This window comes from Cupressus sempervirens, chromosome 5, assembly GCF_028749045.1.
Source record: "Cupressus sempervirens isolate cs-2001-9-10 chromosome 5, ASM2874904v1, whole genome shotgun sequence".
Lineage (NCBI taxonomy): Eukaryota > Viridiplantae > Streptophyta > Pinopsida > Cupressales > Cupressaceae > Cupressus > Cupressus sempervirens.
This window is the reverse complement of record NC_143122.1, coordinates 28,029,807-28,045,493: the sequence shown is the minus strand read 5'-3', so window position 1 is coordinate 28,045,493 and position 15,687 is coordinate 28,029,807. Positions and strand designations below refer to the sequence as shown.

The window sequence follows — 15,687 nt, the reverse complement described above, 5'->3', positions numbered from 1 at the left end:
TCAATTCTATTTCACTGGGACACTTGTCGAAATGGTCTGTCAATTACACTCCCTCTAGAAACGATGCTTCCTCAACAATACCAATCAACGTGGAACCGCCGAGTTTGAAAAAGATGACCACTCTTGTCCTTTCTGAATTGTATTACTGCCAGATAGAATAAGATAACCTCCTCGTTGCCTCTTCTAAGAATGATGCCATGTTTCCCCGGATTATGAAATTGTTCCTCAAGATGCTTATTAACCCTTCTCGAATGTTATGGTTTCAAAATCCCTCAGCGAATAAATGTCTTTTAACAATGAAAGTGAATGCCCTTTTTTGCCGTGAAACAGTTAGGCTCCGTGACCCCTTCCGCTATCGACGTTATTTTGCTCAAACTACAAATTACTCCACGTCTTCCTTGGCGTTACAAATTCCAACTATTTGCGCCAATGGATTCATTATCAAGAACTATTCTTACCATCGACACTGGCTTCAAGAGGTGGAGTTGTAACATTTAAACAACCTTGTGCCGAAAGGAATGGTCGCCATCATTCCCAACAAATGAACCGACCAATTATCTTTGCACGCAAATCTCATGGAGATAGAAAGGAATGTCTTAGGCCGAACTAGTCATGCACTGGGAACAACTCTCTTCTTGACGTGGAATGAAAGACCTCTGCTGTCGAATACTCCTGAGTGCCATGGTGACACTTATTGTGCTTTGTGACTCAACTCTGTCATCCTCCCGCCAAAACACAAGACAAAATACTCCGAGGAGCAAATCACCAAGAAAGGCATCACAACATCTAACTCCAACTTTTCGCAGCTCAATTAACGAAATTCAGCTTCATTCCTACTCAAATCCACAAAAGTATCCAAAACCACTACTTAAGCTTCCTTCAAACTCCTCAATCCATTTCTTTTCTCCAAAGGAACATCATAATCCCGGATTCACCATCAATTAAGCTCGTCATGTCCATATCTCACAAATGGCAGCTTGTTCGATGGAGTCTAGATCGGCGATTCCGGTGCCATATATTAAATCCCTCTATTTCAAGAGACACTGCACATAAATCTGCGAATTCAAGGCCAAATTTGATATATTTGATGCATTATTTAATTTATCTCTTTCTTTCTTTCTGTCATATCAATCTGTGCACTATGGCGCGGCATTTTTTTGTCATGCATTTGCTGTGCTTTTCAGCTTCTCGCGGAATAAAGAGTTTATAGAGCTTTCGAAGTCTAATCTCATCTTCGGTTCCAATGTCATGCGATTGTCTATCTGCTCAACAGAGAACTACCACATGGGTCTCCCGTAATCACCTGGTATACCACCTAGTAGGAGTAAATGATGTCGTAGGAGATCATGCACCAATTGGAGACGAGGTAGTCATAAGGAAATGCCATGTCCCATCTAGTAGACTATCTTTGGCTGTTGAACACCCTGTTTGATGCTAACAATGTATCTCCGTCGTTTGACTTCAGAGGTTCCTTGTACCTTTAGGGAAGTCGTCTGAACACCACTTTCATAGCAACGTGAAATACTGTATATTGGTCTATGGCGTTGGTGTTACCTTCTCCTTATTACCTTAAAACCACTAAAGATATATATAATCCGCAGGCTCTCTGTGTTTTGTTGTGTATTGGTTTGAAAGAGTTAGATGATACTTTCAGTCCTCTAAGAGTCCTTGCTATGCTAATACTGCCATGAAATACACATTCCTCTTCCCCAATCGGTGTGTTTCCAACAAAAGCATTAACATCATTTAGAATGCTAACCACTTATGGAATGTTGTCAACAATTTTCTTTACTATAGATTGGAGCAATGTGGGTTTATAACGAATTTGTCACTATATTGACATGTAACCATTCTGTGTCATAACCTCTGTAAGATTTATTGAAGACTAACTTTCCGATGTCAACTTCTTACAACATATATATTTTGAATTCCCCAGGCAAAACCAGAATTCATTTTGATAAGTTGTTTTGAACATGTACCTCCACTATAAACTCTGGCATGCAAGTGCAATATTGAGCCAAACTAACCCTTCAAGATGGCAATGTAGACGGCTCTATTTTAAATTCATAGGCTAGCAAGAAGACCAGCTCTAGCACCATTGTAATATCCCTAACCGGATATTTACTTTCTTCTTGAACAATATGACCAGAACTAAAATATGGCAAATGTACTTCAGAACAAGGAAATTCAGCAAAAACCTCGATAGAAATTCGACTAACTTCTTCTTGGATATAGCATTCAATTCAGATTTAGGCCAAAAGAATACAGTGCTATAATAAAACTAGAAAGTTCTCCACAAGTATATAACCTATTATTTCACAATAACATTCAAAATATCGACATGCAACCATGGATTACAAACTGGTATGATAAAACCAGCAAACTCTTATAATTTTTTAAATAATGTTATTGCCTTATACAACAGCAATATAACAACCAGCAACTAATATGTTATTGTATTATACAACAGCAATACAATAATCAATACACAGAAAACCAATCCTAAATACAGATTCAACAGTCGGATTGGAACAATAGGATAAGAACTTGTAAGCGCGAATGAAACACCTAAACTAATGCTTCCTGGGACAATGGGTTTGCATCCGCTGTCTACTAGCACGAGGGGCTACATCCTCCAACTAGCTGAAAGCTAAAGCTTTCTGAGACTCTCAAAGAGAGAAATTTGAACTAAATAATAAAATCAAGCATACCAACAATGAACTTCTTTCCTCTTTTAATACACAATCCTGAGACTATTCGGCTCCTCTTTGGTTTTGTCTTATTTCCTTGTGACTTTTCAACTTCCCTAAGGCAATTCATCTTGTTCCTCCTTGCCCCTTTGTTCTTTATATAACATCAAATCGACCTTTATAATATTTTGAGCCTATGTCTCAGAGTCAAATTAATACTGCATAAAATAAGACTTAAATATTTCTAATGTTTCAAAAGGGAACATTACAAAGAGCCAAGATATTTCTTTTATGTTATGGCTTCTTGGAAGCCAAAGAGACATTGTCTCCTCTATTTTAGAAGTCGAGAGAGGCAAAAGATAGACACTTTTTTTTTTCATGTACCCAAGTTCCATATTTTTCATGCACCCGACTCACATTCTCAAGCACCCAACTTCTCCATATTACCAACCACGTCTATCATGGCACCTGATAGCTCTGTTGTAATGAGTACTCTAGAAATGCCCAAAAACTGAACCAACTACTGATAGAGATTTTAATGTCTTTACATAAATTTGAAACCACATAACATGAACAAGAAGGAATTTATGCAAAACTAAAGATTGAACTACTATTGAAATAATATTAGTTTTCAAGCTAATAAAATCAAATATATAGCAGACTTTCCAATTCACTAATTACTCTAGCATGATATTCTAGTATTGAATTCCCAACTTGCTGCTGCAGTAATATGAAGTGTTGTGCTACAGTGCTGGTACAGTAAAAACTACCTTCAATCAGTCCAAGACCCTCATAAAAACATTCCTACACAATGCAATAAGTATCGGACAAGGAATGAGAATGGTATGAGCAAACACCCAATCCGCCTGTAGCTGGAAATGCGCCCAAGCTACCTGTTAATGAAGCTAATAGCAATGAATTCCAATGGCCAAACCCCAAAGGAATGACGTCTAGAATGTCACAAGACAGGATAGACGTCTTGTAATGCCAAGAACAGATCTGTAACTCACACATCCCATTTCTTCTCATATTCAACCTGTTGGACAACTGCTAAAGTGGGGACATTACAATCCACCTCCCTTTAAATTGCATGGCCTCAAGCAATCTCAGTCCCGTTTGCTGTAACACCTGCTCACTCTCCCAAGTAGCATCTTCCTCTAGTAGATCTCTCCATCTAACTAAATATTCTTTAATCACCTTGTTCCGCAGAGTCCTTTCCCTGGTATCCAGAATAGCCTCAGGAAACAATACGAGCTTTCCCTCTTCATCCAATGGTGGCAATTTTGCAGAAGACATAACTCTCTGCCCAATAGCTTTCTTGAGCCTCGACACATGAAACACATTATGCACCTGACTACCTTCTGGAAGCTCAATCTCATAGGCAACCTCGCCCACCCTACGAATCACTCTATAGGGACCATAAAACCTAGACTTCAACTTCTCTGCGCTACTCTTCTTGAGAGATGACTGTCTATATGGTTGTAGCCTCAAGTAAGCCATATCCAAGCTCAAAGCTGCACTCTATCCGGTGCTGGTTAGCATACAATTTCTGCTGATTTTGGGCTTGCTATATATACTCCTTGAGTACCCTCGAAATATTCTGACTATCCTACAATAAGTCTTTGGCTTCAGGCACTCTACTATCCCCAAAAACTAGATCCATAAAGCTAGGTGCTTCATAAGCATACAGTGCCATGAATGGAGTCATCTTCATGGACATATGATAAGTGGTGTTATAACAGTACTCTCTCATATGTAGCCATTTGACCCAAGCTCTCTGTTGTGCAGTAACATAGTTCCTTAGATATCCTTCCACCCATTTATTCACAATATTTGTCTACCCATCTATCTGCGAATGATAACTAGTGCTAGGTGTAAGATCTGTACCACACAACCCAAACAATTCCTGCCAAAAAAAACTCATAAATTTACTATCCCGATCACTAGCAATGAAACTAAGTAGCCCATGTAACTTGAATATCTCTTTGAAGAAAAGATCAGCCACCTATGCTACTGTGTAAGTGGATGGAATAGCAAAGAAGTGAGAAAACTTCGTCAGCCGGTCAACTACCACATAGATGCAATCTCTCCCTTGTACTCGTGGTAATCCGGTGATGAAGTTCATTGAAATACTTTCTCATTTCCTATCCAGGATGGGTAAAGGTTGTAACCTTGCAGGGTATGTGTGCTCTCCCTTATTCTGCTGACAAATTGCACACTCCTTGATATGCCTCTGAACATCATCCTTGAGCCCTTTCCATGTGAACCACTCACAGATCTACCTGTAGGGCTTAAAGACCCCTGGATGTCCTAATAGCAATGAATTCCAAAGGTCAATCCCCAAGGGAATGACGTCTAGAATGTCACAAGAGAGCATAGATGTCCTCTAATGCCAAGAACAGATCCGTAACTCACACATCCAATTTCTTCTCATATTCAACCTGTCAGACAACTGCTAAGTGGGGACATTACATCTGTCAATTAGTAATCTTTACATTGTTTTTCCAACCACGATTTCTAGTTATTCAGAAGTTTTGCAGAAATTGTGAGCAACATTCATACTAGAAACAGGCATTCAAGGCGGGTTGTTGAATATTCAGCAAGGCTCCAATCTTTTATCAAATTATATCAAGTTATGTGTTTAATCTAAAACCAAGCATTGCAATATAATTTCTTACCAATTTACTATAGCATTCCAATTTATATAGCAGTAAGCTACAACTTATGTCATGTTGTAAATTATCTTGCTTAATAGGAGTTGTCTATGGCAAATAAAAAGCCAAGTAACCATGTTATGAAATCATGATTTAACATGCCATTGGAATTCAAATGATATTTTATGCAATCTCAAGAACACATTCTTCAAATCATAGATTGTGATAAGTTGGAATATATATTATTCATGAATCGGTTTAAAATCAATGGACAGAGCCGAATTGCTCTGAGATTCCAAGCACCTATGACTCACTGGCTATATAGCCATGGAAAAGGTGAAGAGGTGAGATGGAATCTGCAATGACATAGAAGTAAAATTAGATATGATACAATAAATCTAAAATAATTTTTACTTAATAGTTCATGCTTGTCCCTATTGTTGTTCCCCTGTTGTCAAATCGAACGGTGGTGATCGGGTCATTGAACCCATTAGAAAAACCTTGGCCAAGGTCGTTTTAAGGAATGTTTGTCATCTAAGATCACTTGATGTCAGTAGTGTCAATCTTTCAACCATGTCCGTCCATAATTGTGCAGACATTCTAAACACCAGAATACTCAGTTCGCTACACTAAAAATACCCCAAGCCTAACCCTAGGGTAGGGAGGGTCTTTCTAGTTCAATAGATTGTGTGGGGATAAGTATGGTCTGAGGTTGGGAGGTTAAACCTAAGTCAATGCTTCTCCTCTTACCGAAAGCCGATGCTTGCACAACCAACTAAAGACTCACTGAATAATACTTGTATGTTCTCTTCTCTTCTTTACAAGTTAAGCATTTACTTTCCTTGTATGTAGAAAAAGACAGATAATCATTATTCTAGTTATTACAGATGATCATTGATACAGTTAATTGTTATTCCAGTTATTTCAGTTGATCATTGATACAATTGTTCTCAATTAATCATTAATATAGTTATTACAGTTGATCATTGATATAGTTATCTCAGTTGAACATGGTTATTTCAGTAAATCCTTGGTAGTTAGAACAATTAATGTCCTATGGAAAGGAATTCAGTTATTTGTTCAATAATTTGTTGGGAAAAAATCTTTATAAATCGTCTTTGTTTTGTTATGAAAAACCGTTTGTTACATTTCAATTGATCTTTAAAGATCTTGATCATATCAAATTCAGAGAGAGCATGACACTTCATCAAAGGCAACTTTGGTTGAGGAGCTCAAATGATTGATTTTCAAAGGTAGTTTGAAAGTCCTTGTGTGTGACTATATGACCATAATGGGCCTATCCCCTGTGAATATCATGAGGAAGTGACGACTTCCAAATGATAATCACTTGTATTTGCAGAAGTTATTGAAAGTTGACAATCTTACAATAACTTAATTTTCTACTATGATGGATATCTTACAATGTCTATGAAGATCACAATAGATTATACTTTTCATGGTGGATGTTTATATGGTACGATAGATTATACTTTTCATGGTGGATGTTTATAAACATTTTAAGTACATGGTAAATGTTATGAAAATTGATGTTCTGCAGGCCATTATTCAAAGAGTATTTGGTAAATATCATATGATGATATTCTACAAGCCATTACTCAAAGTATTTGGTGAATATCATATGTTGATATTTTGGAGGCCAATACACATGTGATTTCAAAATGGTAAATATCATGTGTTGATATTCTGCAAGCCATTATTTTGAGTATTTGGTGAATATTATATGTTAATATTCTGGAGGCCAATACTCACAATATCAAAATGGTGGCTATCTTCTGATCAAAGATATCCTTTAAAAATTTACTTCTAATATTACAAATGGTGTAATATCTATTTTGTGTATATCCTTCTAGCTAAGAGGGAGTGTTAATATTTGGTAACTTCAATTGGATAAACTCATGAGACTAACACTGAAGCTATATCTATGTGATGTGTATGTGTGTGTGTATTTGTGTGTGTAGTTAAAATTTAATTAATACACTATTATATTAATTAAATATTAATGACTAGACATGTCCCATGAAGGGATGTGTTTATCCACATCTCATCCACAATATAAAGAGAGATCGCTGCACTTGAAACACACATACCAAAAAGGCAGTGCTATTACTTCTGCAAGTGATCCTCCAAAACAAGCAAAATATGCTGCAAAAATTTTAGTGCCAACAGAAACCGATATTTCTTCCCAAAACGAAAACAAAGAAAACTTGTGGCAAAATACAAAAAATTGCTGATTTTTATATAGATTAAACTAGATTATTGTATGCCTATGCAATATTAATGGCAACTATATGGCCACATAGATCTTTGCACTTGTACAGAAAAAAACTCCCTAGTTTCCATAAAAAAAACTTAAAACTTTTTCAGCTCAACAATCTAATAATCAAACTTATATGGTTTGGGCATTCGAGGCGTGATCTTGCTATTCTCCAAAATGCACCATTCAAATGCTCAAGGCCAGATTTATCCGGAAAAAGAAGGGAGATCTCAAACATGGAGCTTTGATACCATGTTGGAGTTCATTCTTAAATCCTATAGTTCCCACAAATCCCCAACAATCAAACATCTCTCTTAAGCAAAAAGAGGGGAAAAAAGAAAACCAATTGTTATAAAAACCTAAGGGTTCTATTGATACAATTAAAAAGAAAATAGAATGTGGTTAACATTTAATACAATGGGATAAATTGCTCTTGCTAAAGGAAAAAGAAGCCCTTCAGTTCAAACCAAAAAGGACCTTGACGTAAGTAAACTTTAGCATACAAATGCAAAATGGAACCTAATAATTGATTAGGTAGTTATCTTTTTACTCTAACAACTCCATTGCCACAAAACTTTACTCTTGTATTAGCAAGGGAAACCATGTAAAAACGTTGATTCAACTTCAGCAAGCTACCATTTGTATGATTGTTAATGACAAGAACAGCAATTTCAATGGTCCAGCATTCAAGTTATTTTGAAAACAAAGGGCAAGGTGGAGAAAGACATGAAATGAAGCAATATTTATCCAAAATGTGCATGCAGCAAAACAAACCATATTAAATAGAGCAATAATTGTTAAAATCTTCAGTGTGCCAAACAATCAGCTTCCATTACACTATGAGGTATGTTCATTGTACCCTTCAACAATCATTTTTGAAATCAGGATGTCAGCCTCAATATGTTAGCAAAGATGTTTTGGTCATTACATATAAATACTATTGCCAATTGATAAATTAAACTACTTAGAATCATAGTTTAATTCCTTAATTATTTAATTCAAATTCTGTCATGCTTATATTTGCTACTTGCTCTGAATAAGTTATGGATAAAAATTGTTGAGAGCAATTTTCATACCTGAATATAATTTTCGTAGCACCACTGTGTCGAAAAATTTGTTTCCTTCCATGAATCGTACACCTGTTAACAATAAATTCATGGTCAAAGGAAAACTTTCAACAACTATTATATGTTAAACCCTGTCTTTTAAAATAATGCAACAATTTCAATGTTTCCATGTGCATGTGCTATTCATATTGGAGATGAATCATAGTCCTACAATGTAATGTCCCCATCTTTTTAGCCTCTTAGTGGAGCTTTTAGCCTTTAAATTCTTCGAAGGCTAAGTGGAGAAATAAGGAGAAATTGATTAAATTAATTTCTCATAAAGTCATTAAATAAATTAAAATTAAAAAGTGACTTTTTAATTTTAATTTATTTAAAAGTGACTAAAGTTAATTAAATAAATTAAAAAAATCTTTTAGAAGGAGGAATTAAATATTATTTTATTTCTTCTAGAAGGAGGTCGATCTATTGGAGGAAAAGACTAAATAGGTAGGGCAGCCTTATTGTTTCTGCAGTTGTTACATTGATCGTTGGGAACGAACACTCTCATTGATTTGCATAACTGAGGTGGTGAAATATCTTCTGAAGGGTTGCGACTATTGGAGAAGACAAATCAGTCTTTTCATTGTACCAAATTTGTGGCCTACGGTCAAATTTGTGAAGGAATAAGTTGGATATTGTTGCAGTAACTTGCTACAATAACCTTGCTACAATAACTTTGCTACAGTACCTCTGCTACAGTGTCATCGCTAAAGTGATTTGCTACAATGTCATCGCTACAGTGGTTTGCTACAGGAAAATTCATATTTCTGGAGCAATTCCAGGTTTTTATCTACTACATTTTGCATTGTTTGAGAGTAGACATTTAAGGCATTGGTAGGGTTTGTAAAATATGTTGTAATCTGATTTATATCAGAGTTATATATCAAAATTTATTGCCTTAATGTCTTATTGATATAGATGCATATTTTCCTATTTCTAATCAGTGTTATACAAAAACAATTACATCTTCATTGTTAGACGTTTGGTATGTTCTTTGCAAGCATATTTATTAAAGTTTGGCATTTAGGAAGGAATCAAAATTTAGATATGCAATATATCTCTTGCTTGCAAAGTGTTTGACAAATGTCAAACATGAAGACTTTGTGTTTGACGAAGTTATAACCTTTTGAGGTTATTACATTGGTATCAGAGCTAAATCCTACCATCCTGAGGGTTTAGCAATCACATGCAACTATCTAGGGTTGGCTCTCACAAATTTTACACTCGCAAGCGACCTTTGTTTGACAGGGAACAAGATTTTGATAAGCAACCAAACGCCATGGGTGACAGGCAAGAGCATAGCCCACCAAGAGACAATAGGAATGAGGATCAGGAAACAAGGGTATTTTTCAAAGCAATGGTTACAGGACAAGAGCAAATGGCTCAGGGTTTGCAGGCACTCACCAACATGGTTGAGCGTATGAACCCACAGGACAATCGGAACTAGGAACAAGGGGATAACAAGAATGCAGCAGGATCACCTAGAGCTCATTGAACTCTTTCCAAAACAGCAAACAAGCCCACATGTCCTACCTGTGCTAGAGAGGAATGAGTACAGGAGCTAGTAGAGGAAGCTGAGGATGGGACATTTGCAGATATCCTTATGACTGCTAATGATGAATGGGAATTATTGGCACCATAGGTATGGGAGAGAATGACTTTTGAGAGGTTTGTGAACCAAAGAAGAGAACACTACCATGCTGTCAGATAGAATAGGAGACCTCGTGGTCAAGATAATGAATTAAAGCATGCTACAGGGAAGCTTTCCTTGGCTACATTTGATAGGAGTAGTAGAACGATATCGCAAGCTTGGATTCACAAGTTTGATGCCTTCTTAGCATTGAGACCTATGGCAGAAGTGGAGGCAATAAAACATGTCAGGCTACATTTAGAGGGAGTTGCACATGATTGGTGGTACCATGGGATGGTTACCCTCCAGCATAAACAAGTGAATTCATATTAGGACTTCATGGACAAGTTGGTAGAGAGGTTTAATAAGAAGGATTCAAAAGTCTCTAATTCAAGGAGTTGGCACAGTTGAGACAGACGAGCAAAATGGAGTATTTCATTAGTAATTTTCAAAGGCTATCCGTTATGGTGCTAGATATATCAGATAGGAGATTGGTTGTTTTGTTCACTAGGGCATAACCCAAACCATTGAAGGGTTAGGTAAAAGTCTTTAATCCATTCAATTTGCAAGAAGTGATTAAGAAAGCTAAAAGTATGGAACAAACAGCTCCAATAAATAAATTTCAGTCAAAGGGTGCATCATCAAGCAAAGACAATCCATTCTTCACGAAACCTGAGAGGAATGAAACAAAGGCTGAAAATAAAGATAAATCATTTGCTCCTTTGGATAGAGAGAGATTGAATGATTTAAGGAAGAAAAAAATCTATTTTTATTGCAAAGGACCCTATGATATGAACCATGACTGTCGTTTGAGACCAAAGGGGAAAGCAAAGAGAGTTATGTTTTCTTTTTATGAGGATTCAGATTCTAAAAATTCAGACCAGCAATCTGAAAATGAGGAATAAATTGAAGAAAAGTAAGGCACAGATGATATAGGTGATGAGAAGATTGAGGGTATTGGCTGGTCAGCGAGTTATTACTTTACTTGATGCAGGCGTTACAATTTTATTGATTCCAGATTGATTGAGAGGCATGGGATACAAACAGAACAATTTGAGGGTCTGAGAGTGAGGGTAGCTGATGGCTACATCCTCAAAGGTGTCAAGAAGATTACAGGTCTGCCCCTAAAGATCAACTTTGATTTCAAAGTAGATTTTTATGTTGATAACATGGGTGATACAAATTTAGTTCTTGGCATGACTTGGTTACATGATAGGGGAGTACACTCTCAATTTGAGAGGTATGGAGATGAGGTTTCAGTCAAAAGGGAAGACCTATATACTTAAAGCTATTCGTGATATTGAGTTTAGGATGTTGTCTTGCAGACGCATGGAGAGCTTGTTGAGACATGACCAGGTTGAGTGGACAACCCATTGCACTTTAATGCCATCACAAGGGCAGCAAAAATCAGAATATCACCCAAACATATAGGAATTGAGAATAAAGCACTACAAGGTTTTCAGTGAAATATCACCAAGGAGACCTTTAGATAGAGGTATTGAGCATATTATTGAGTTAGAGGAGGGTGCTAAACCCATCATGATCACACCCTACGGGCATCCAAAGAGATTGAAAGATGAGGTCGAAAAAACCATCAAAGAACTACTTGCTATGGGGAACATTAGAACAAGTCGCCTTTTGCTTCATCTATGGTTTTGGTGAAGAAGAATGATGGTACTTTTAGGATGTACATAGATTACAAGGTCTTGAACAAGAAGACTGTCAAAAATAGGTATCCCATCCCACAGATTGATGAGTTATTGGATGAGCTACATGCAGCATGTTTCTTCTCCAAAATTGATTTGAGATCAGGCTATCATCAGATCCGAGTCTGAGAGCAAGATATAGAGAAGACGGCATTCAAATGTCATTGTGGCCATTTTGAGTTTATAGTTATGCCATTTGGGCTAACTAATGCTCTAGCTACTTTTCAATCCACAATAAACAAGGTCTTTTAACATCAGCTAAGGAAATTTATATTAGTCTTCTTTAATGACATCCTGGCGTATAGTAGGACATGTGATGAGCATGTGTGACAATTGGACACTGTGTTGAGCATTCTGAGTAGGGATTCCTTGTATGCAAAAGAATCAAAGTGTGATTTGGGATTATCAGGGTTATTATATCTAGGTCACATTATTAGTGCTCAAGGAGTACACATGGATCCTGAAAAGATTTGTGCTATTATTGAGTGGCCTACTCCAGTGAACTTGACACAGTTGAGAGGATTTTTCAGGTTGTGTGGGTTCTATAGGAGATTTATTAGTGGATATTCCAGGCATGCAGCACCCTTGATAGACTTGATGAGAAAGGGAGCTTTATTATGGACTCTTGAGGCACAAGAATGTTTCGATAAATCCAAGGAGTTGATGACTTCTTGTCTAGTGTTAGCATTACCAGATTTTAGCAAACCTTTTGACTTGCATTGTGATGCATCTGGCGAAGCTCTTGGAGCAGTGCTTATGCAAGACAAGCACCTGATTGCTTATGAGAGTAGGAAGCTCGGGAGGCCTGAGAGGAGCTTCAACATTTATGATAAGGAAATGTTGGCCATAATGAATGCTTTGGCCAAATTCAAACAGTATTTAGTGGGTGGCAAATTCAACATTAAAACCGACCACAATAGCCTGAAACATCTCTTGGGGCAGCGAGATCTTAATGAGAGGCAACAAAAATGGGTAAGTAAATTACAGGCATATAATTTTGATATAACCTATTTCAAGCGAACACAAAATGTAGTAGCAGATGCCTTGTCACGAAGATCCCACTTGAGCTTGATGACAAATATATCAAAGGATTGGAGATATTTGATCTTTACAAAGTATGCAACGGATACATGGGCATTGGGATTCATACATGGATCGATCAGAATAGTGGTTTCACCCTTGTGAATGAGCTCATCATTTACAAACGGCGCATTTATTTGGTGTCAAAGTCAAAGGTGAGGAGGATGGTGTTGAGAGTTTATCATGACTCACCTATGGCAGGACATCTAGGTTTTTACAAAACCTATTGGCAAATTCGTGAGCATTTTTCTTGGAAAGGGCTCAAAGCTGAGGTATTGCAATATGTTAGAGAGTGTCCTACTTGTCAACAAAATAAACAGGAGCACTCTTACCCAGTCGGTTTACTGAAGTCACTTCCGATTCCTGAGAGGAAGTGGGAGTGTTTGTTAATGGACTTCATTACAAGACTACCGAGAGCCCAGGGCAAAGATTGTATATGTTTTTGATCGGCTTACAAAGTTTGCCCACTTCTTCCTGATCACTGCTACGTAGGTGGCAAATTTATTCTTTAGAGAGGTATTCAGGTTGCATGGCTTACCTCGGAGCATCATCAGTGACAGGGACAGCAAGTTTATGAGTCACTTCTGGCAGGAGTTATTCAAATTGTGCGGGACAGAGCTCACTCCGAGTAGTAGCTACCACCCCCAGACACATGGTCAGACAGAGAGAGTAAACAAATGGGTGGAGGGAAACCTCTGGAATTACATAGCAAGGCAACAAAAGGCTTGGGTTAAGTGGATATATCTATGTGAATATTGTTATAATTCCACTTATCACATGTATATCCAGATGTCGCCATTCATGGCATTATATGGATATGAGGCACCTAGTTTCATGGATTTGTTGCTATCAAATAGTAGACTACCTGGTGTTGGAGACTTAAGGAGAGCCAGGACATTGTAAAGGCTCTTAAGGATAATATCACTGAGGCATAGAATCAACAGAAGCAGTATGCTGATGAAAAGAGGACTGAGCGGACTTTCGAGGTAGGTGATATGGTATATTTGATGTTGCACCATTACTGCCAGTCCACTCTCAAGAAGAGTGGTCCCGAAAAACTTAAGCCACGTTATTATGGGCCTTTTAGGGTGATCAGGAGAGTTGGAGAGGTGGCTTACGAGTTGGATTTGTCAGCAGAGAGCAAAGTCCATAATGTTTTTCATGTGTCACGTCTCAAAAAGGCATTAGGACACTAGATTGTTTCTTCTACAGTGCTTCCACCCTTGGATGATGAGGGGGAATTGGTTTTAGTACCAGAGGCTATCATTGAGTTTAGAGAGAGGAATTTGAGGAGACATACTATCAAGGAGTACTTGGTAAAGTGGAAGGACCTGCTAGTAGAGGATGCCACTTGGGAGAGTGAAAAGATTTTGCAGCATCCAGAGTTTAGATTGCTTAGGGACAAGCAATTTCAAGAGGGGCGGACTATAATGTCCCCATCTTTTTAGCCTCTTAGTGGAGTTCTTAACTTTTATATTCTCCGAAAGCTAAGTGGAGAAATAAGGAGAAATTGATTAAATTAATTTCTTATAAAGTCATTAAATAAATTAAAATTAAAAAATGACTTTATATTTAATTAATTTAATTAAAAGTGACTAAAGTTAAATAAGTTAAAAGAATCTTCTAGAAGGAGGAATTAAATATTATTTTATTTCTTCTAGAAGGAGGTCCATCTATTGGAGGAAAAGAATAAATAGGGAGGGTAGTAGTGGAGCCAAGGGTTTCTATAGTTGTTACATTGATCATTGGGAACAAACACTCCCATTGATTTGCATAATTGAGGTGGTGAAATATCTTCCCAAGGGTTGCGACTGTTGGAGAAGACAAATCAATCTTTTCATTGTGCCAAATTTGTGGCCTAGGGCCAGATTTGTGGAGTAAGGAATAAGTTGGATATTGCTACAGCACCACTCCTACAATAACTTTACTACAGTACCACTGCTATAGTAACTTTGCTATAGTACCGTTGCTACAATGACTTTGCTATAGTAACTTTGCAACAATACCACTGCTACAATGACTTTGCTATAGTACCACTGCTACAGTGGCATCGCTATAGTACCGCTGCTATAGTAATTTGCTACAATGATTTGCTACAAGAAAATTCATATTTTTGGAGCAATTCCAAGTTTTTATCTACTAAATTTTGCAATGTTTGAGAGTAGATATTTAGGGCATTGGTAGGGTTTGTAAAATCTTTTGTAATCTGATTTATATCAAAGTTTTATATCAGAATTTGTTGCCATGATGTCTTATTGATGTAGATGCATATTTTCCTATTTGTAATCAGTGTTATACAAAAACAATTGCATCTTCATTGTTAGATGTTTGATGTGCTCTTTGCAAGCATATTTATTAAAGTCTGGCATTTAGGAAGCAATCAGAATTTAGATATGCAATATATTTCTTGCGTGCAAAGTGTTTGACAAAATGTCAAACAAGAAGACATTGTGTTTGACAAAGTTATAACCTATTGGGGTTATTACATATAATTAAGAAATTTTATAGGAGAATTAATAATTTAAATGTTCTAAGAAATGCTTATT

The 15,687-nt window shown here is 36.9% G+C and overlaps 1 protein-coding gene across 4 annotated transcripts in view; it reads right to left on the bottom strand.

The window, feature by feature from the left end:
- ESP3 (RNA helicase family protein) overlaps nucleotides 1–15,687 on the bottom strand; it is a 263,344-nt gene that overhangs the window by 69,033 nt on the left and 178,624 nt on the right. For all 4 annotated transcript variants that reach the window (XM_089828480.1, XM_089828478.1, XM_089828481.1 and 1 more), the window contains exon 23: nucleotides 8,696–8,758. In XM_089828480.1, the coding sequence (XP_089684606.1) occupies nucleotides 8,696–8,758 (63 nt within the window). The remainder of the gene's footprint in view (nucleotides 1–8,695; nucleotides 8,759–15,687) is intronic.